At 34.5% G+C, this 24,215-nt stretch overlaps 2 protein-coding genes across 5 annotated transcripts in view; one reads left to right on the plus strand and one right to left on the minus strand.

The window, feature by feature from the left end:
* The window catches only part of atg5 (ATG5 autophagy related 5 homolog (S. cerevisiae)), a 44,204-nt gene extending 24,021 nt beyond the window's left edge, over positions 1 to 20,183 (minus strand). The window contains exons 1-6 of one of the 4 annotated variants that reach the window (XM_056475905.1): positions 20,100 to 20,183; positions 19,146 to 19,315; positions 15,064 to 15,191; positions 11,538 to 11,616; positions 11,297 to 11,459; positions 7,309 to 7,403 (exon numbers count right to left, since the gene is read on the minus strand). In XM_056475905.1, the coding sequence (XP_056331880.1) occupies positions 7,309 to 7,403; positions 11,297 to 11,459; positions 11,538 to 11,616; positions 15,064 to 15,191; positions 19,146 to 19,259 (579 nt within the window). In that variant the 5' untranslated portion in view covers positions 19,260 to 19,315; positions 20,100 to 20,183. The other 3 variants (XM_056475907.1, XM_056475903.1, XM_056475906.1) reach the window with 3 other exon arrangements.
* A 2,408-nt stretch (positions 20,184 to 22,591) lies between these two features.
* med18 (mediator of RNA polymerase II transcription, subunit 18 homolog (yeast)) overlaps positions 22,592 to 24,215 on the plus strand; it is a 3,987-nt gene continuing 2,363 nt past the window's right edge. Inside the window, exon 1 of the mRNA XM_056475503.1 lies at positions 22,592 to 22,963. Within this exon, the coding sequence (XP_056331478.1) occupies positions 22,891 to 22,963 (73 nt within the window). The 5' untranslated portion in view covers positions 22,592 to 22,890. The remainder of the gene's footprint in view (positions 22,964 to 24,215) is intronic.

The raw sequence follows: 24,215 nt of genomic DNA on the forward strand, positions 1-24,215 counted from the left end.
GCTCTATCAGGTTGGAATGGAAGCGACGATGAACAGCCATTTACAGATCTCTCTAGAGATATTCAATAGGATTTAGTTCTGGGCTCAGGCTGGGCCACTAAAGGACATTCACAGAGTTGTTATGAAGCCACTCCATTGATATTTTGGCAGTGTGCTTTGAGTTATTGTCCTTCTGGAAGATGAACCGTCACCCCAGTCTGAGGTCAAGAGCACTCTGAAGCAGGTTTTCATTCAGGATGTCTCTGTACATTGCTGCATTCATCTTTCCCTCTATCCTGACTAGTCTTCCAGTTCCTGGAAAAACATCCCCACAGCATGATGCTGCCACCACTATGCTTCACTGTAGGGATGGTATTAGCGGTGCCTGGTTTTCTCCAAACGTAACGCCTGGCATTCACTCCAAAGAGTTCAATTTAAGTCTCATCAGATCATAGAGTTTTGTTTCTTATGGTCTGAGAGTCCTTCAGATGCCTTCTGGCAAATTCCTGGTGGGGAGTGGCTTCCGTCTGGCCACTCTAACATCCAGGCCTGATTGGTGGACTGCTACACAGATGGTTGTCCTGTAAGGTTCTCCCCTCTCCACAGAAGAACACTGGAGCTCAGACAGAATGACCATCGGGTTATTTATCACCTCCCTGACTAAGGCCCTTCTCCCTCGATCACTCAGCTTAGATGGCCGGCCAGCTCTAGGAAGAGTCCTGGTGGTTCCAAACATCTTCCTCTTGTGGATGATGGAGGCCACTGTGCTCACTGGGACTTTAAGTGCAGTTTATTTAGAGGTTCACAACAAAGGCTGTGAATACTTACGTACATGTGATTTTTTGTACATGTGTACAATTTCGATTTGTGCTTACAATGATTATGTCTTTAAGCATATTTAAAGTGATACTCCATCACGTGGTTAATTTGTGTAGCAAAAGTTATAGCAACCTTTGCTTTTGGACACGGAAACTTTTGAACTCCGGTAAAAAAGTTGGTTACGTCACAGTAAGTCCTACACAATGGTAATAGTTTAATTACAGAGTTTACATGTCAGTACAGCACTTCAATAACGCAACTAAAATAGGAATACTTCAAGTCTTAATTGGATTTGTGTTTATGACGATTATGACTTTAAGCATATTAAAACTGCAGCTCTGCACAAGAAGTTTGGCCAGAGGAGAAATGGTTATGCCTAACTGAGCCTGGTTTCTCTTAAGGTTTTTTTTCCTTCACTTTTGTCAATTGGTGAAGTTTGTTCCTCACCACTGTCGCCACTGGCTTGCTTGGTTTGGGATTTGCCGAACTTGTAGGGCTGCGTATCGATGACTTTGCTCTTCAGTGTTTGGACTTTCAGCAGTGAAATTTAAACCACAGTGAACTGAACTAAACCGAACTTTAACTCTGAAAACTGGACTGACACAGTTTCAATTTACTAGAACTTCTATGTTAGGCTGCTTTGACACAATCTACATTGTAAAAGCGCTATAGAAATCAACATAAGTTGAATTGAAGCATATCTATTCCATCGCATGGTTATTTTTTGTAGCAGCAGTTGTAGCAGCCTTTGCTTTTGGAGGCAGAAACCTTAGAACTGGTGAAAAAAAAAAATAATCGGTTAAGTCACACCAGCCTAAGAAAACAAGTGGCACGCAACACCAAGGCAGCCCGGGTTGCCAGTTGTGTGCAAAGCACTTGATGTGCAGTTCAAATCCAATCCTGCTTCCAATCTTTTGCACTAAATTCACCCTCACGCTCCATCATACCTCAACTCACGGAACAACTTTTCACCTTGACGAGAAAACTCATCACGATTTAGTGTCGCGAGATCTCGTAGCCCAAGATCTCGTTACACCCCTAGTAAATATGCTGCTGTATAGATTGCTTATAGCCAAGTTACTGTACAAAATAAACTTGATTTAACGTCCACAAACTGAGACTCCTGTTGTGGTATTGAAGCGTCCTCGTTTATAGTTGTGTACGCTAACGTTTTACAGCTGTGGTAGCGTAGCTCAAAAGTAAAAAATACAGGTCTACCACTTACTGCTTCTTGTGGTGCAGTTTGATCAGTTTGAGTTTCTTTGCAAATCCTGTCATGTGGACATTTTTATACAAATGAATACTGAAATATTATAATACGTGCCTGTCGATCAATATCATCACATAAAATAGGATACAATTCTCACCAATTTGTGAGATTTTGATCCTATTTAACGGTAGGAATTAAAAAAGAGACTTTTTACGTTTATGTCACTCCAATATGACTGTGGACTAGGCATGGAATGATAACCGGTTTACCGCAGTTTGTAAAAGTCAAGGTTTTAAAACCGCCAGCATTTTAAGTTTCCTTTCCTAAGGTTTTTCCTAATTTCAGTTACCTTTCCCAAGGTATATGTAAGTTTTTGTTTGTTTCGTTTAGTTTTTTACATGCTTTTCACAACTATTTTATTTATTTTTTCAGGGCAACCGTAACTCCAGCAGAAAAGGAACCAAAAGCTACTGGTCCAAAATATTTTAAATGATTCTTAAAATTAAATATATTGTGTTCAATGAGGGGAAAAGTAGTTTTTTTTTTACCCAGACATTTAAAATGAACTTACCCAGACATTTAAAATGAACTTATTTTGGAGCAGTAATCATAATACCGTGATAACGTGAAAGCATGATATTTTTATCCAAGGTTTTCATACCGTCAAAATCTTGTACCGGCCCATGTCTACTGTGGACACATTATACCCATGCACAGTTCTGTTCAAACAGCTTCCAAAAAGCTGATTTTGCATTACAGTTGCCATTTAGTGTTTATACCCAAATTTCACTCGCATTATAAAGTGCTTGCATCACATAATTCATTTGTTAATATCATGTCAGTTGGCAGATGTTTTAAAGCCACACACTGGTCAGGTATAACGTCAATTGCTGAATGAGATATTGAGTGGATTAACAGCCGGTAGTCAAGGCATAGTCTTTCCTTTGGCCTTGAGTGAGCAGGCAAGGTGTCGAATGCTGGACAGGATCCAGTTTTCACACACAACTTGCATGTGGTCAGTGATAGAGGGTATCATCCTGAAAGATCTGGACCTGTGGTGACAAACAGCGGCCTGGCAAACAATAGGAGCCAATCAAGGTGCGGTGAAAAGGAAACTGGTGACACAACGGCTCAGGTAGTCCAGCTGACACCGACACCCTCGGGTCTCAGGAAGAGAAGGTGTCTCAGAATGCTATGCTCTCGATCGGGTTACCAGAAAAACTGACTCACTGTGCACTTCCACAGAGATCATCTCTAGAGTCGGAGAAGAGAGAGTGTGAGAAGTGACAGCTACTTCGTTGCATTTTTAAACGCCAGCATTAATTATTGACCTCAGCATTATCCAAAAGGCTTCTGATACTGATGAGAAGTGTGATACTCTGGGTGCCGGACACTTTCTTTTCAACTCCCCTGACACCCTAGCTGGCAAACCAGCACATGAACCACACAACAGACATCATTAGCCTTTCTCCAAAAGCAAGAGGCCAGAGAAAAGAGATGCTCTCAGGTCTCAGACCTTGATCCGAGGCTGACTCTACTCTTTAAAATATACATATAATTAAAGCTTCTTTTAGCAATAAGTAGTATAAAATACAATGCAAGAGTACCATTGAATCAATACATATTATTTCCATACATATATAATTCTTGCATGCATTTAGTCAACAATGCAAGTCAAAAGAGTGTAGATCTAATAAAATATTAAAAAGCCACATCATTCAAATAATCAAACTGCCAATTTGAATAGTCAAAAAAAACCTGTTAAATCATTTGAATATTGAAAAAAATAAAACTGTCGCATCAACGCTAGTAGCAAAATCAGAGGCAAAACTGTTCTTGTTTATTTAAGTGCCAACCGCATAGTATGCATTTTCAAAGATGCAATCTGACTGAAGTAGCAATGCATTGTTGACCTTTATGAGATATTTGGCGCGATCAGTGTGAAATGTGTTTTGCCTGGAAATTACACTAAGCGGCCACTTTATTAGGTACACCTGTCCAACTGCTTGTTAATGCAAATTTCTAATCAGCCAATCACATGACAGCAACTCAATGCATTTAGGCATGTAGACATGGTCAACATGATCTGCTGCAGTACAAACTGAGCATAGGGAAGAAAGGTGATTTAAGTGACATTGAACGTGGCATGTTTGTTGGAGCCAGACGGGCTGGTCTGAATATTTCAGAAACTGCTGATCTACTGAGATTTTCACTCACAACCATCTCTAGGGTTTACAGAGAATGGTCCGTAAAAGAGAAAATATCCAGTGAGCAGCAGTTCTGTGGGCACAAATGCTTTGTTTATGCCAGAGGTCAGAGGAGAATGGCCAGACTGATTCCAGCTGATAGAAAGACAACAGTAACTCAAATAACCACTCGTTATGCAGAAGAGCATCTCTGAACGCACAACATGTCGAACCTTGAGGCGGATGGGCTACAGCAGCAGAAGACCACACTGGGTGCAATTCCTGTCAGCTAAGAACAGAAAACCAAAATTGGACAATAGAAGACTGGAAAAATCGTGGCCTGGTCCGATGAGTCTCAATTTCTGCTGCGACATTCGAATGGTAGAGTCTGAATTTGGCGTCAACAACATAAAAGCATGGATCCATCCTGCCTTGTATTGTGTTGGTGGTGTAATGGTGTGGGGGATATTTTCTCGCCACACTTTGGGCCCATTAGTACCAATTGAGCATCGTGTCAATGCCACAGCCTACCTGAGTATTGCTGCTGATCATATCCATCCATTTATGACCACAGTGTACCCATCTTCTGCTGGCTACTTCCAGCAGGATAATGCAAATGGCTCAAATGGCCTCCACAACCAGCAGATCTCAATTCAATAGAGATGTGCAGTCGACAAATCTGCAGCAACTGTGCGACGCTATCATGTCAATATGGACCAAAATCTCTGAGGAATATTTTCAGTACCTCGTTGAATCTATGCCATGAAAGATTAAGGCAGGTGTGAGGGCAAAATAGGGGTCCAACCCGGTACTAGTAAGGTGTACCTAATAAAGTGGCCAGTGAGTGTACATTAGATATGATCTACAGCAAGATGCAGGCCAAAAGAACATTCAAGGCAGGAATCGTTGACCTGCAAGATAACAATAGCATGCATTGCTTCCACAAGACAATTCTGTACCTCCTTTTTAATTTTTACCTTTTTTTTACTAAAAATCAGAATACAAACAACTTGGATTAATCCTAAATTACGTCTTGTGTAAGAACTACTGCAGTCAGTGTGTGCACATTTCAAAAAACATTTTAAGCAAGTGCTCGATCAAATGAAATATTTATAGGGACTAGGGAACTTTTAAGTTCAGTTACTGTTATGAGTTGTTGTTGCCCCTAATCTACGGCAAATGTTAGTGAGAGCTGACCAAAGTTTGGAACGATTAAGTAATCATCTTTTAGTCTCTGGGGGAACTTTAGATGTGGACAATGTACAAAATGCAATTTCACAACTAAATGTCAGACCTTTAGTCATCCTCGCTCTGGGAAACTGTTTAAGATTAAGAGAAATATAACTTGCAACACTAAAAATATCATTTATATGATCAAATGTATTTGTGGTTGACATATATTAGTAAATCAAAGCGCTGTCTTAAAAATGTGCATCGCTGAACATAGAAGTAACACTCGATTGAATGACCAACAAAATCCTATTGCCATTTATTTTAATGATTTTAAACACAATTTAACTACTTTACATCAATTCGGATTTGAACACGTAAAAGCATCTAGAAGAGGTAGCAATATTGCAATTCTACTACAGAATTTGACAGCGTTTTATATTTTTACAAATCAAATTTGGAATTTGATTTAAAAATCCTGTGAAATTAAATTTTAAAAATGTGATGTTCATTTTAGTCTTAAAGAGTTTTAAAGATATCTATTAGCTATTATCTATTATCTATTATTGTGATCCAAAACAGTGACAAAATTCGCGTTTAAAAAATATAAAACCTACATTAACCTCCAAAGCTTAAAGTTTGTCACTTCAGTCTAAATCTATCAACGATTTTTTTTCACATCACCTCATACATCAGTTTCTTAACAAATCATGACCAATCAAATGCTCTCTAGTATCTGGCATGCTCCGCCCCTTCAAGACGCTTCTCATTTGCTTTTCATTTGATGCGTTTGATCTCAACAACTCTCACTGGCAGTGCTGTGATAAAACGCTATTCAAACGCATGCATGGAGCTTAATGTCACCTATTACTCAAAGGTGCAGTTTATAAGTTTGACACCCAGTGGTTGAACTCGGTATGGCACTCCTGGATCAAAACAAACGCAGACGCAGGTTGCCAGATTTAGGATAGGAGCGAGTGATTTAAACCGTGTTCTAAATAAAAGCAACGGCACTCGATAGTAGGAATATTTTCCATATTAAAAGTTTTTGTCCTAACCAACATCTTGAATTGATATATTAGAAATGGCTTCTATTTCTCTCAGGTGAACAACAGAAAACTATGACAATGATCACCTCAGTTAAACTTCATGTGCTTTATTCAGTGTTAAACGCTGAGTTGGAGTTTAAACGCCATTTTACATGACATTTATTGCCATACTAAAAGCAGCAGCAGATAGTTCACCTCAGATCTTAAAAATAAAAGAAACCGTTTGAAATTGAACTTTAAAACTAAACATGTGATTTAGCATGTACATATAATTATGTTAAAGAGGGTTAGTATGTATTAATTAAATTATAATTAAATTATAAACCTTACCATTTCATGAGTGAGTGCACATTCTGTGCTTCTGAATGGCTGTATTTAAATTTCTAGTGCAAACAGCATATTGTTAATACAAAGGGTTACAATGTAACCTGCTCACCTAATGTTTACGCTTGTAATATTTACATAATTTTCCAATAAATAACCTCATGTGGAACTGAATCATTTCTGGGCTGCTACTGTCCACCGGAGGTCGCATTTTGGTCACGGACGCATGCGTTGAGAGCCTTTCCAACTGAATGAATGAAATACGCTGTTTTCCACCAAGGCAACCCAGGCTGCTGAAATATAATTGGCTAAACTGGCATTGCGCAGGTGAAAATTGCCAGAACAAAGAGAGCGTTCCGGCATGAAAAACACATTTTCAAAGCAGAATATCTGACTTCAGCATTGTTTTTTAGTTAAGCAAGTATGTTCACTTAGCATGTTTCTTAAATATCTGCAAACATATAATGGTATTTTTATGCTTTAGAAGAGTCAAAAACTTACATACAGCACCTTTAGTTTACAGAGAACTGTACAAGACTATAAAGTGAATAGTCAATAAATGATCAAATACCTGATATATTCTAAAGGGAATATACCGGAAGCCTCCCTCTTCGGTGGGATACTCCATGAGTTTGCGATTCATGGCCCAGAACTGGTCGAATTTATCTGAAAAAAAAAAGAGAAGTCGGTTTAATTAATTACAGTGATTCATGTTTCACCTTGCTTCATCTTTTGCACAACACAAAACAACCATCTTCCATGGGTTGAAATTGTCATTTTCTTGTATTTTGCATTTTTGAACCAAGCAGTATTACTGCTAGCAAGGACTCATTATGTTCAGTCATTAAAAAACAGACTACAATCAAAAGAGATGATGTGTTATGTTGTTGTTTGTCAGGATGCTTCACAGACTCATATGTTGTTTATTAAGAAAGACACTTTTTAATTGTCTATGGGATTGAGGGATCCAGTTTATGGAGTCAACAGAGTAGCAGATTTGGGGTTTTACATTATAATGCATGTAAAATTTTAATTAAAAGACAATGGGTTTTAGTTTAATTTGAGCTTGTGCTTATTTGCTGCTTTTTTCAGCCAGAAAATACAGATGAATACAAAATGATTAGCCATTCTGTAAATGCGATTTCTTTTTTTTATATTTCCCAAGTGGTTTTTAACAGAAAAAAGAACATATTTTTTACATATTTTAATCTTTTTAATAGTATAACTCATTTTTGTCACACTTGTTTTAATGTACAATTCACGCTATTTACAAACCATTAACTAAGCCTTATAGCTCCACAAACTACTAATTAGCAGCTTATTAATAGTTAGTAAGGTAGTAGTTGGGTTTAGGCATAGGATTACGGATGTAGAATAATAGTAGAATAATAATAGCGGAATATGTAGAATAATAATCATACTTTATAAGTTCTAATAAACTGTTAATATCTAAGTGGTGCAAATTGTTACTTAAACTAAAGTTTTACCCTACTTTCTAATGACTAATTTATTTTGTCTTTGCCATGGTTACAGTACATAATATTTAACTAGTTATTTTGCTAGACATTAGCATTTAGCTTAAAGTGCAACTTAATAAAGGCGTAACTAGTTTATTTAGGTTTACATGGCAAGTTAGGTTACATTAATCATCGTCTTTGTCATTGGACAACAGTGTAGTTGCAGCCAATCCAAAAATATCTGTATATTTTTCCAGATAAACAAAAATAAATAAGACTTTATCCAGAAAATCTTTGGCTGTGGACAATGTGAAACAAGTATTGTTCTCTGATGAGTCCACCTTTACTGTCTTTCCCACATCCGGGAGAGTTACGGTGTGGAGAATCCCCAAAGAAGCATTCCACTCAGACTGTTGCATGCACAGAGAGAGGCATGAGGATGGATCAGTGATGGTTTGGGCTGCAACATCATGGCGTTCCCAAGGCCCAATACTTGTGCTAGATGGGCACGTCACTGCCAAGAACAACAGAACCATTCTGGAGGACCATGTGCCAACACTGAATCCTGATGTGTATAATGGAGTCAAAAGTATAATGCATCAGTACACACAGCAAGACTGGTGACATAGTTTTTTGATGAACATGAAAGTGAAGTTGAACATCTCCCATGGCCTGTACAGTCACCAGATGTAAATGTTATTGAGCCACTTTGGGGTGTTTTGTAGGAGGGAGTCAGGAAACATTTTCCTCCATCAGCATCACATAGAATAAAGGCTGAAATTTTTGTTTGTTTTTGTTTTTATTGCAAACCAACAAAAATAAATGAGAGATTCTACAGAATAAAAAAATATAATTGGAAATACTGTGGAAAAAAAATTCTTGCTATATTAAACATCACTTGGGAAACATTTTTAAAAATTATTTCACAGGAAGGCTAAACATTTTGTCTTCAAATGTACCTTACTGTGATTTCCTGCAGGGTCCTTTTAAAAGGAATTTTAAATACATTTATGTTATGAACAAATATGTTGTTGTTTATTTAGTTCTACTCACACTGAAACGGAACTACTCTAAATTGCTACTTTTTTGGGGGCATTTTTGGAAATTAATTTGATTGATCATTGTGAATTGTAAATTACTTGACCATGTGTAAACAGAATAGGGTTATGCAAGAAAAGTTGCACTGACAACCACATTTATCTGTGGTGCGCATGTGGTCATTACAACTTCTCACCATAAACAAGAAGAACAGGCATGAGAGTCCTGTGCAGATGAGGAGTTTTCAGTCACGCTGGCTGCATTCTCACACGCGCAGGTGAAAATTAACATCCGCTTAGAAATTGTGACTTTCTCTGCTCACACACACTCATCAGAAGAGAGGGCAGCTGTGACGGTGTGTTGTCAAAACATCTCTGCTTGTGAAACTCAGCAACTCAGCCAAGCTCTCGGTTTATCGGCAGAGCTTCACATTTTCACCTTTAAATTAACTACTGAAACCAGCGCTTAAGCGCAGTCTTAAACCCACACACTATTTCTTACACACACTAATTTTCAAACATCACAAACATTTTCTGATTGTGTAAATGTGTAAAAACATGGAAAAAATCTTGGCATATTATGATAAAATGATAAAAAAGGACCACAAATATTTATATTGACTCAGTTATTAACAATAAACATACACATTATGGATAAGAAGTACATGGCAATCAAATAACAATCTGACACTAAAAATCAAAGCCTAAAAGACTTATTACCTCAGACAAAAACAGCGCATCCAAACACTGCAGTGTCAAAAAAGGCTAGAACGATGTCACCAGAGGGGCTTTTTGTTTTTTAGTTCATCCCAGCCACTAGCACCCCATCTGAAAGAGTTTTTAGCATATGGGGGTAATGTAGACATCCAACTGCACAATTTGCGATGTTGCGATATGCATCTGAATAATGATGGCTGGTTCCTTTACTTGAAAGCTCAGATTTGATTATTATAATGTTTCGTTTACAGAGTTTGAGGTTTACTGTAGCATTATTATTGACACCTCAAAGTTTGCTTTGATTGCTCAGCGTTTACATTTTACAATTACACACACTTTGTAACATTTTATTTATCAAATTTAAAAGTCTCTTTAACACTTGTTTACTTTATTATAAAGAGATCAGATATTTTGTTTAAATGTTTTTGTTTTTAGTAATGTTGGAAAATAAAATAAAGTGGTTAAAAAATCCTAATATACCTAAATGGATTGTTAATTGTTGATACCGAATGATATGAAACATGATATCATGATAATTTTTTTGCAATATTGCCAAGCCCTAAAAAATCTAAAGTTGTGCTTGTTAACGTTAATTTATGCACTGCTAGTTAAACCAACAATGACGTTATTTCCATTAACTAACATTAATAATGGTTTATAAACACTGTAATACATGTATTGCTCATTATTAGTTCATTTAACTAATAAATACATTAACTGAAATGAACACATTTCTGTTTTAATGTTTGGCTGTATTTTTATTTTATTTTATTTCTTGTATTGTTTGCTTTTTAGTTGTGTTGTATGATTTGTTTTGACGGGTTTTGCTGCTATATAAATAAAGGTTGATTGACAGCCTGGCTTCTCCTTCACTTTCGTCGATTGGTGAAGTTTGTTACTTGCCACCGTCACCACTGGCTTGGTTGGTTTGGGACTTGTGGAGCTGCGCATCAATGGATTTGCTCTTCAGTGTTTGGACATTCAGAAGCAAAAATTAAACCACACTGAACTGAACTAAGCTGAACTTCAACTCTGAAAACTGGATTGACACAGTTTTAATTTACTAGAACTTCTATGTTAAGCTGCTTTGACACAATCTACATTGTAAAAGCGCTATAGAAATTAAGATTAATTGAACTGAATTAAACTGATTGATTGATTGATTGATTGATTGATTGATTGATTGATTGATTAAGCGGCAGCAAAATATTTGTAAAATATTTGTCCTTACCATTTTCTAGCATTATAGAAATGAAGATTAAATTAAATTAAATTAAATTAAATTAAATTAAATTAAATGATGCATTGATTAGCGCCAGCAAAATATTTGTAAAACATTTGTCCTTACCATTTTGCAGACCCATCCACAGTTGTTTATGATCTTTCTTCTGCATGTCATTGATGACTTGGCCTTTGTGTTTAAGTGCATCAGCCTCTTTAATGCAAGACATGAAATGTGCTTCTATCACAGAGTTTGTTGGGCAGTGAAGCAAGTCTTGTTCTGGGAACTTCTACAAAACACGGTTAATTACAACTGGGGCTTACTGAATGCATGAAAGCATGAGACATAAATGAAGCCATCTACACACCTTGAAGTACACTGTGATGTTCCAGGGCAGAGCGGAGTTTGAAGCATGAAGGTCAAACAACACACCAATGGGATAGTGCCTTAAAACAAAACATAACACATTTACAAAGCGCAAGTTACTAAGGTAGAAATCAAATAGCTCTCATTCCCCAACCAAGCTAAGAACTTATTTTAAAAGACTTGTATTATCCTGCCACCTTGTGGTATAAGACCAAATTACACCAAACACTCTGAAAACAAAGCTTGTAGTTCATTTGACAGTATCATTTATCATCTGTGGCTGGTAGTGTTGTCAAAAATATGGATACATCGATAAATATTGATACTGAAAATTTTTAAATGATACAATTTTGCTTTTGGTTAGTATCGATACTGGCTTTGCTCTTTCGCACTTTCTCTTCCCACCAGAAGGGAGATAATAAACTCTTGTTTTAATCAGAAAATAAGATAAGATTGCACTAATTTAGTTTTGTTTTGTTTTTGGACTTAAGGACTGCTGACATGTTAACAGTTACATGGTTTAGTTGTGTGTGTTTTTTTCCTTTTTACGTCATTTGCATACTTTAAATGTTGTAAAAATTTGTTTTCCACGGTATGAAAATTGGTATTTTTTCAAAGTACCGTATTAAAGTGGAAAATTTCAGTATCATGACAACACTAGTGGCTAGTCTAGCATAATTTAGCAAAATGACTCAAACTGCTTACAGCACTATTAATTGCAAAAAAAACTAACAGCTACATTTAACTTAGTACACTGTTTAAGTTGATGCTATTCATTAGTTCAATAAACACTATATTACATCTCATACACAAATTTCGAAGACAATTATTAACACGATCAGAACTTGTTTAAACACAACATACCACATGCCTTCTATCGTCTCATTTAAAAGGTATATATTGTTTTTTACAATTCAAACTTACAAATAACCATTGAACTTTTAGAAATATTTTACTGCAACTGGACTGAACCAGCTTTGGTTTACTGGATTATTTATACACTCAAAAACGCTGGGTTCCGCACAATCGATTTGTAACATGAAGGAATTAAGTTAACTTATTAGTTTTTACAAATTTATGTAGATTAAACATGAAAAAATTAAGTTGTCCCAAAAAACAAGCAACAATTTGTTTGAGTGCATTTTAATTATTTTTGTTTACACTTTTAATTGTAAATGATTGTGATTTGTTTGTTTACTAAAACTTTGTTTATCACAGCAGTTACTTTACTTTCAAACCTGGATTGATTGTCACAGCTTTGTTTTGTTTTTTCCAACCAGTATCATTGTTTGTGTTAGAAACATTCACATTTTCAAAGAAATACTGGGATAACAGTCTTTAGTTCAAACATAAATACGTTGGATATAAACGTACATCTGCAAGACATATTTTAATGTGTGTTTGATCTACTCATCTTGTGTTTACAAGGATCTGATAATCTTTAAAAGGTCTGATTTCTGAATATTTAATTGCTTATTTATAAAAATATTAAATGAATAATTTATTATATAAATAATAGATATATTGTCTAAATAATAAACATTTAATTCTACACATGTATTTATCATCCGAAAGGAGACATCTAATAGACGTACTGTATGTAGATCTAATAATGACATCTTCCAGACGTAAATGCACAGGTTAGATGTTTCCACGATGTATGCGTGTCTAGTGATGGTTGCTTACGAAGCACTGCTTCATGAAGCTTCCAAACCTTTACAAATCATTTGCTTTGAATCAGTGGTTCAAAGTGTGTATCAAATTGGAAAGATAAGATGATCTCAGTAATGGTGGCTCCATTATGTCATAACTATTTCAAAACATTTAAAAATATATAATAGTTTTTGTTTTGGGGGGCGATCTGTGCAGGACCGTGCAGAGACTTTCCAAGGGGCACTGTCCACTCTGATCCCCCCTCCAGTGGCAAATCACTGAACATGATTCAGTTTTTTACCTGATGCCAGATTTCCGAGTTTGTAGACATTTTAATGAGACATTTGTAAAATGAAAAGGAATAATAATAGTTCATAAGTCTTAAAAGTCTCTTTAAGGCCTGTTTAGCAGAGCCCACCATGGAACAAATAATTGATAAGCCTAGAATATTTTATGATATTAGATGATAAGATAAGTGCATTTATAGGTTATACGTTCAATTTAAAGTTTGCAATATGTTCGTAAAAGTCAGTTCTAATGCATGTTTTGTCTAATGCATGTTTTGCGTTTTTGTTGCATTTACATCCCTTTGACCACCAGGTGTCCCTAGCATTTACTGTGAAACAGTGAATCACTACTTGTGTCATCAGGATGATCTTTATGATAGTGATCAATCACCATTTGAAAGCAACTTGATGCTTCAAAGAAGATTGTAGCAATTACATTGTTAGGACAATACACTGAAAAAAATTATTCAAAGATGATTCCTTGGATTTACAAAATTTTTTTACGTTAAGTGGTTGTAAACAATTTATTTGGGCTGAATTTAAACAAACAAATTAAGTTGAACATTGCTTAATTTAATTTGTTTGTTTAAATTCAACACAAATAAATTGTTTGCAACAGTTTTGCATGCAACACTTTTTTCAGTGTAGTTGGTTACTAGCAACCATATAAAATGTATTGGTCACTGAACTATTTTTCTAAGAGATTAAAAAAAAATGCTGATTCATCTTTATGAGCGAGTTCTAGAATCATTCAATGTGAGAACTAAAAAAATAAAATATTTTATACTCGTGTATAACAATTTTATTAGCATTTGCAGCTAATAAAAATGTCAGAAGCTCTAGAAAATGACTTTGTTTTTTTAGTTATCTATTCTGAATCGTGGAAGAAATGTGATCTCTATTTTAAACAGAAATATTATAATTATCAGTTTATTCAGAATTGTGCATTTCTAGACTATAGTAGAGTATTACATATATTAAAATAGTATTAAAAATAGTACTAAATTAGTGTGTGAAGATAACACTTGCATTGTTTTTACAAGTTGTAGCAGTTTTATTATAATAGTACATAAAAAACATCAAACAATAATGATATATCAATAATGTGTTATTATATAATCCCTCTAAATCTGATAACATTTTCGGTTAATAAAAAATACTTCTCTCACGATTAAAAGTGAATTTTCTTTTAATACGTTTCTTCATATTTTACACAATTAACTATTAAGACCTTTAATTGAGATTTTTACATTTGTACATGTCAATATTCAACCATAATTTCTGAAAATTACAAAAAACTTCCAGCTTTCATGAATTGCACTCTTTAATAAACATAAAAATAATGACTAAAATGTATCTATTTTTGTAAATATACTCTTTCAAGTTTTCAAAAACTGAGGTGGATCATAAACTTTCAAAGCTGTTCTAGTTAGTAATATATTATTTATGTGTTGAATTATTTATTAGAAGCACAGTAAGAGGCTTTAAATAAAAGCATCTGCAACCTGCGTGAATGTGAGTTTGAAAGTGGCAAAGCTACTGTAGATAAAACCAGGTGTTTTGCAACATTTTTTCAATTCAACCTACCATTTAAGAGCCGTTCCCTCGTGTTCAAACCACATTTCCTCCACATCCTCTGCCTTCATGACTTTGAGAAAATGTTTCTTGACTTTATCAGTGACTAGTGTCAGGTAACTGACCCGTGGGAGGAGCAGCTGACAGATTGACAGAAAAAAAAAAAGAACAGCACAGGTCAGATGACTTGAAGCTACCCATTTTACAACAGTAACAGAGTGTCATCTTCCAGGAAAAACTTTTTTGGAAATAGGCTCATTTTACAACTCCCATAGAGTTAAACTGTTGCGTTTAATCATTTTTTTATCTATTCAGCTCATCTCTGGGTCTGGCAAAATCACTTTTAGCTTAGCTTAGCACAGGTAATTGAAACAGATTAGACCGTTAGCACCTCAATATTAAAAATTCACAAAAGAGTTTTGATAATTTTCCTATTTAAAGGGCACCTGTTATGCAAAATGAACTTTTGGAAGCTGTTTGGACAGAACTGTGAGTAGTGTGTACACAGTCATATTGGAGTGATATAAACACAACAAGTGTCCTGATGTTAAAACAAGATCCAAATCCCAGTGATTTTGAGACCCACCGCAACGTGACATAGCAGTGCAGTTTTCCCCGCACTCCGATAGTGAGTGACAGGAAGGTATTAACATGTCTCAGTTTTAAAGCATATATTCATGTCAACAAGACAGGATTTGCAAAGAAACTGGGAATAAAAGATCTGTTTCAACTCACTGTGATCAAACTGCACTTCAAAAAGCAGTAAGTGCAGGGCTCTACGGTAAATTCTTTTATTAGGAGCACTTGCGCTCCTAATCAAAAAGTTTTAGGAGCACAGACAAAAATTTAGGAGTGGATACATTTTTTTTTTCTCCTTAAATAATGCAATACTGTTGTGCTACATAAAATACAAAAGTATGTAGAGCATTTCTTAATATAAAAAAATGAAGAAACATAGCTTTAAATAAACAGGCTGTCCTAAAAATCATACACTCCTTTTATATGCACAAATACACAATGCACAGGTATCCTTGTGTAGTACTAAAAAAATAGGACCATTCATAAATAAAACTTCCGTCATCATTTAACCACACTAATGTCTGGGGTATCATTTCTGGCAATCTGACATTGTCATATCTAGGGTTGATATCTGTTTTTCTTATAAAGCAAAAGAAAAGGAATGGACTGAGTAATGGATAAGTTCACACAACTCTACGAAGATGCACCGATTACAATGTTCTTGTCCATACCCATTTTTGCAGATTCTGCTGTTCTTTAGAAGAACTTTAATTATAACAAGTTAATAATAGTAATAATAATAATAATAATCAACATCTCTGTCTCACAAACTGCATTAACAACACAAGTAATATTTCACTTAACATTTTTTAAACAAAATAATAGTGAATCTTATAATTTTCCACTGTCTATAACTTTATCTTTTTCCTCAATTCACAAAAGTTCAAAGATAAGCATATATTTAATTATAATAATTAAATTAAATAACAATATTTGTATAGCTTTGTATTATTGTTTCATATATACTTATTTTCTTATTTGTTTTATCTTGTCCTGGTAAAGCATTTGCTGACAACTTCGACGTGACCATTGTTTTCTCTCTCTAAAATGAACACAATTATGACTGATGTCCAACAGAATTTTTAAATAGCAAACATGTCAAAAATTGCTTGATAGAAAAATGTTTAATATGACTCAAATGAGATTTTAAATCATTTAACTGGGGCGACACAGTGGCTCAGTGGTTAGCACTGTCGCCTCGCAGCAAGAAGGTCACTGGTTCAAGTCCTGGCAGAGTCAGTTGACATTTCTGTGTGGACTTTGCAAATTCTCCTTGTGTTCGCCTGGGTTTCCTCCGAGTGCTCCAGTTTCCCCTATGGTCCAAAGACATGCGCTATAGGTGAATTGGGTAAACTAAATTGGCCATAGTGTATGAGTGTGAATGTGAGTGTATAGGTGTTTCCCAGTACTGGGTTGCAGCTATAAACAAATGCTGGAAAAGTTGGCAGTTCATTCTGCTGTGGCAACCCCTGATTAATAAACGGACTAAGCCAAAGGAAAACAAATGAATGAATGAATGGTTTAACTGATCATTACTAATCAGTTAATCATTACTAAGCCTAACAACGCTCGTTCACGTGTTACAAAATTGCTGTGAAAAGTTACTCTGAGTCTGAATTGTGTTTTAGGTTTGTTAAGTTTGTTGTGCCAAAGTAATGGTCGTGGCTTCAAAATGCAAACATCACTATTAATGGGTAACATATATGTCAGGGAATTTGGGAGTTGTAGTGTTTTTAATTTTCGATCAGGTCAGTCACATGTACACCTTAATATTTTTTTCCTGGTCACACAAAGTTTTGGTCGCAAATGCGACTGCAATGGTCGCACTCTAGAGCTCTGAAGTGCTAAACTTTGTATTTTTATAGCATTTTGCACTACACTTTTTGAGCTACGTAATTCATAACTGCCAGTTTGTGGACGTTAATCAGGTTTATTTTGTACAGTAACTTAGCTAACTCTTTATAGCAGCATATTTCCCCATTTTGTGGGCATCCTGTCACATTTGCCGCAATTAGATGAGCAAAAACAGCATAACGTGTTAAACACGCACCTGCTGGAGCCATGGTACAGCAACCAGTGATTCTGTGATTATTATGCCAGAATGAGAGTATAATTACTTGCCATATTAACCAAAAAAAATGATAACTTTACATTTCTTAATACACAGTGTAACTACAGAAGAGTCAAGCTTCACATCAAAAGCATCAAAACTCTTTTTTTAACCGAGATGCTAATGGTCTAATCGGATTCAATGACCTATGCTAGGCAGGGCTCAAAATTGCGACCGTTTTTGTCACATAAATTTTATCTATGCAACCTCAAAATATACTTGGGAGCATTGGTGCGAGTGCATAAAATTGGTGCCGTGGAACCGGTTTTCACTGCGTAGATTTAGGAGACATTCACGCAGTGTGCATCTTAGCACCTGAAACGCCAAACACGGCGCTCAGGAATAGTTTTAAACAGTTGTCAGGTCAACTTGCTGCAGTAAACAAAGCCCGCAATGCTTACCCCGCCTTCAAGCTCTACTGATTAGCCCACTGCTCTACAACTGAACGCGAACAGATTGGTTAATATCAGCTGTCAGTCACTCAGTCGATGCCTTTCTTCAGATGACAGGGAGAGCTACAACCGCGAACATGTAAAGCACTGAATATGAGAGAATGAAAACAACACTGACAGATTTTGTTTTCGAAACCACCTAAAGTTACTAATAATGGCACATCTTATTAGTGATCATGTGGTGAATGTTATTCCACAGTTTACACTTTACGAAGAGTGGATAAAAGACTACCATCGGGTTAAAGTTCGCTATGAAATTGACTAAAGCATTCACCATAAAGCCGGTGTGATGGAGTTTGCAGGTAACAGCGTTTGCCACATCTACACATTTTAAGCACGAGAGGTTCTGTTTAATCCTTCATCTAATCATCAGGATGCTGTCAGCTGTGCTGGTGGCAGCTGTATGTAAAATGTAACACCACATACACCATCGCAAAAGGGCTTGCATTTACTAAGATGAAACTAATATTGCAGCTCATAAAAAAATGGTATTGCTATGAAGATGACATATGCAAATAATAAGCTACGTGTCAGTATTAACTGTGCAATATCAGACACCACCCATGAGAACACAGCACAGTTATTACTGTTAACTAGGTTTCATTCATCACAAGCAGTGCGTGCAGGGCCGGTGGGCACATGCAGATGTCAATTTGTTTGTTTGCTAGATTGCTTAGTGTTGATTTCAAATGCAGTAAATCTGTAAATCTAACATTAAAACTTGTTGTAATGGTGCTTATTATTGGTGGGTGCAACCAAATTTTGGCTGGTGCTCCCAAATTTTTGAAGCAAAAAGGTTAATTTCGAACCCTGCTAAGGTAAGGGCACTCCCGCCAGACCCGGGGATCGACTGAATGGATTCAACAATAATAAAATCTTAACTGTTTAACTCTAAGGGAGTTGTAAAATGGGCCTATTCCACAAAATTAAAGTCAAGCATTCCTTTAACTTACATAGTATGGTTCTGCCTCTCTCTCTGTGGTTTCCTCTGGAGACAGTGTGAAGCAGGCGGGTATCCTTCCAAACCAAACATCTCGAAGCACATCCTTGTCATCTGCCATTATCATCTTTCTCCAAGTGACACATATAATGAATGTCTTCAGCTACCAATCTGTTCAAAACACTGAGACCATTGTGTAAAACATTCAATATGTCACAATTTCAAATAGTAATAGGAAAAGTTGACATTTTGTTTTACATCCTTCGTGCAGAGAATAACTTTGATACCTTTCTATTGCTCATTGAACACAAAACTATTTCAGAAATTAACATTAAACATGTTAATTGTTATACCAGTGTTTTACTGACAGTAGTTTGATATTTTTTGCCTTAAATAAATGGCAATAAAGTCAAATACATTATTTGAATTAAAAAACGTAGTGTCAATAATATTCTATAATTTCTAAATTTTCTGAAGAGCAATGTATCGTAATAATAATAATAATAACAATAACACTAATAATAATAACAACAACAAGCCATAAACACAAAATGTACATATATATCTTATAAGCAGTTTAAAGTGTGAGCTTTAAATGTCACAGAACAAAAATTTTCAAAATGGCTGCAGCAATTACACTTAAAAGAGGAAATTTAAATATAAAAACACTAACGTTGGCTCTGCTAACGTGGGCTATTGTTAGCATTTAACACTGTTTATGACAAACAATACAGGAACGAATAAATTTAAAACGACACATCTTAAAGGACCAACTTATCTATTGTGTTTGAGACATTTATTCGCCTTTCTGAAGGTGTCAGACTGATCATGTGTGTAAATAAATAAGGAGTGACAGAAAAAAACAGCACTCGCAGACACACCTTTGGAGCTCTTAACACCATAATTGTCTCGATTACAAAGACTACTGCATCCAAACATTAGTAAAAGACATATAATAGTAAATTACATTCATTAGATGTCGACAGGAAGCATTACAGTTGAGCTCATCTTCCACTGCCAGCGATGTCATGCAGCCCTAAAATGGCACGAAACGTCAAAATAAAAGTCTCCACATGTCGATTTATTTTCAAAATAAACGTCACAATGCAATTGTTGTTTTCCACAATAAAAGTCTCAGTCGCTCGACTACTTTGCGTTCATACCAGTTTATACCTACGTACTGCATGTAAATATGCATGTTTAAACCTTTAAAACATAGACTGTAAAAGATATTGTTTAAAATAATATTATATGCATTTTTAGAAAATATGCTTAACGTGAGCTTATAAAAGTAGCCATTTGTGACAAATACACATAACTAAGGGAAAAAAATTATAAAAAAATGCTAGAAAAAAATTAATAAAAAAATTAAATAAAATATGATAATAATACTAATACTACTACTACTACTACTAATAATAATAATAATAATAATAATAATAATAATAATAATAATAAATCCTGCCAGTGAAATGAAATAAATGGCAAAACTTATAATATACTTATAATAACTTCACTCATTGACAAAATTGACAAAAAACAGGTATCTACAACACAAAACAGCTTAAGTTAACATTTGTATTGTTTATATATATATATATATATATATATATATATATATATATATATATATATATATATATATATATATATATATATATATATATATATATATATATATATATATATAATAGCCCCCCTGAATTATTAGCCCCCCTGTTTATTTTTTTCCCCAATTTCTGTTTAACAGAGAGAAGAATTTTTCAACACATTTCTAAACATAATAGTTTTAATAACTCATTTCTAAAAACCGATTTATTTTATCTTTGCCATGATGTGTATAATACTTTTACTAGATAATATTCAAGACACTTCTAATCAGCTTAAAGTGACATTTAGGCTTAACAGGTTAATTAGGTTAACTAGGCAGGATAGGGTAATTAGGTTATTGTATAATGATCTAAGAAAAAAAGACTATCGAAGACTATCGAAAAAATAAAGCTTAAAGGGGCTAATAATATTGACCCTAAAATGGTGTTTAAAAAATTAAAAACTGCTTTTATTCTAGCTGAAATAAAAACAAATAATACTTTCTCCAGAAGAAAAAATATTATCAGACATATCATTTTTAACATCACTTTTAAGTGCTAATAATGATGTTAAAAACAATCTAATATCACATTTATTGAAATCAAATATGTATCGGCAATTACAGATTAATAAACGCCATCTACGTATATATGAAATGCTTTATTTTTTCCTGGTTTTACAGACCTGCATTTTAGTCTAAAAAGCATTTTACTGAAATGCAACAGTACTGAAGTGTCTTTCACTGACATGTTTTGCACACTGTTAATATTTTTCCTGAGACATGTTTATAAAAGTTACGTCCTAATTAAATTAATCATAGTTTAATATAGTTTAACATTAACCCAGTATCTGTTGCCTCGCTTTTTCTTATATGTTTTTTATATTAATATTTATATTATTTACTTATTGGTTTTATTATTTATGGATCAATCTTTGCATTAATGATAATTGTTTTGTTGTTGTTATTTTTAGTTGTTAAGGTGTTCAGAATATATATGTTATTACTAAGTAATGTGTTTAATTAATTATTGTTCAGTGTCTTTTCACTAAAGGGTTATTGCTTTTGGAACTTATAAAAAAAATAAAAACATTTAACCTAGAATATTTTATAGATTCTTCAATCTGTTTGCTAAATTAATAGAAAATGTTTTAAACACTCCAGAAGGACACAAAACAGGAATCACTGGTCCCTTTAATAAAGATTGTTTAATTCCTAATTGTTGAACCTGGTAGTTGACAAAAATAGTGCTGTTTTAAAATGTCCAAATCATTCAGACAAAATCAAAATTAGGTGAACAATGATAAGAAATCAGACAAAAATAACATATTTTTTTATTTATTTAGTTATTTATTTAGTCAAGCAAATTGATAAAATAATATAAGTAATAAAATGTATTACTAAAAATGGAATAAATATTGCTAAAAAAGAGTCAACCACAAATCCCCATTCGCTCTCAGCAGTAAGCTTCTGGAAGACACATAAATCTGTAATATAGCGAGTTTAGGGATAATTAGTGTACGTGTAACCAGTGGATGTAATTTCATCATGTAGGACATGTTCCAGTATAGATTTTACTCCATAATTGAATTGGCAAAAATCACACCCACCGCTTAGAACCAGTAGTTTTTCTGCAGGCAAGCACCTTGACTTGAATTTGATATACAGGGCAAGTCTTTTGGCAACCATAGCTGCTGTTCTGCTGCCGCTATTAATAATAGGCTAAAATAATAACGAATTTTAATACTCACTTTATTTGATAAAGAGTTCACTTCAGTCCAGTAGATGTCACTAAATGCATGGCTAAAAGAATAGAGGAAACGTTGCACACAGCACATGCGCAGTACACGCTACCCACACTGCGCATGCGCGTTACTCACATGGACGCTTTTTCTTCGAGTTACGTTATTTTCTCATAGTATTTTACGCAAAACGTCAGTTTTGTTTATTGCTTTTTTGATACAAGTACAATATATGCTATTTTTAAGTCATCGTCTGTCGGTGTTTTGTTGTTAATATCTTCTTACACGTCTCAACATGTATATTGTTGTGGATGTTTTCTACAGCAGTTAAAGTTCTGGTTTAAGTTAACCTTTCCACTGGTCGTTGACTGTATTAAGAGACTTGAGTTCATAGTAATAATACTAGTTATAGTGATAATAACAGAGTGATGGAGGCTCCGCCGGTTACTGTGATGCCCGTCACGGGTGGAACTATAAACATGATGGAGTATCTCCTGCAAGGTAAACATCAGATCATCAGCACAACTCCTTTTACTATACATTCATCCTTATTTATCATTTGTTACACTCTATTAAACTGTTTTGTATTTGTTGTATTTTTTTATTGCAAAGTCGTTTGGACAAAGCGTCGTCTAAGTTAATATGTAATTATAAAAATACACACTATTTCTAGCTTTTTTTACTACAGTCTTATTTAATGCATAATAATCTTCTTGAAGTCCATAACACTTGTCATTTGTGATTCTGTATAATAAAAGCGTGTAATATAGTAGTTTAGCATAATGCAGTATTCCTTGTACTGTATACCAATTATATAGGTGGACTGTAGTACACAGGAGTTCTTATTGCTGAGTCTTATTGCTTTGGTTTGATTATTGGCTTGTCTTAATTGGTTTGCTTATTTGGTCATATTTTATCATCCATTCTAAAATCGTTAAAGAATTCTGGACAAGAAAACCATCGAATCCACTCTAGGCTTATGACAGTATAATTTTTTTGTTGCGTAAAATTGCTATTATATACAGCTTTATAACAAAAATTGACCTAAAATATATTTTTGAGTGGGGTTCTGTAGCTTCACACACACACAATGATAACATAATAGGTCTAAATACATTTTTAATTTGAGAAAATGCTTTTTTCAATGCTGTTCTCTCTCAAAAACATACTCATCCTTTTTTTTACAGGATCATTAGAATGATGACTAAATATAAATGTATCTGCTTTGTTTACCTTATTTGGCCCAACTACATGAGCTTTTTTTATATAAACTGAAATAATATTAGGCATGGGCCTGTATAAGATTCTGAGGGTGTGATAACCTTGGATAAAAATGTCACGGTTTCACGGTATCGCAGTATTGTGATTACTGCTCTGAAGTATATCATTTTTAAATGTCTGGGTAAAAAACAAAAACTTTTTTTCCCTTTAAAAACAATATATTCTGTTTTTTGAAAGATTTATAATATTTTGTAGCAGTAAATACGTCAGGCTATATAATTCAAATGAATCATTGACTTCTGCTGTCTTCATTCATTTGTAGAACACAGATTTATTTACAATTTAAAATGGCATCTTTGGATATTTTTTCTTCTGGAGATACCGTTGTCCTAAAAAAACTTTAAAATAATGTTAATTAAAAAATCGTACACATACCTTAGGAACGGTATTACAGAAAATGTTGGCGGTTTTAAAACCTTGACCAAACCGCTGTTTAGCTTGAAAAACAGTTATTGTCCCATGCCTAAATAAT

The sequence above is a fragment of the Danio aesculapii genome, chromosome 16, assembly GCF_903798145.1.
Source record: "Danio aesculapii chromosome 16, fDanAes4.1, whole genome shotgun sequence".
NCBI lineage: Eukaryota > Metazoa > Chordata > Actinopteri > Cypriniformes > Danionidae > Danio > Danio aesculapii.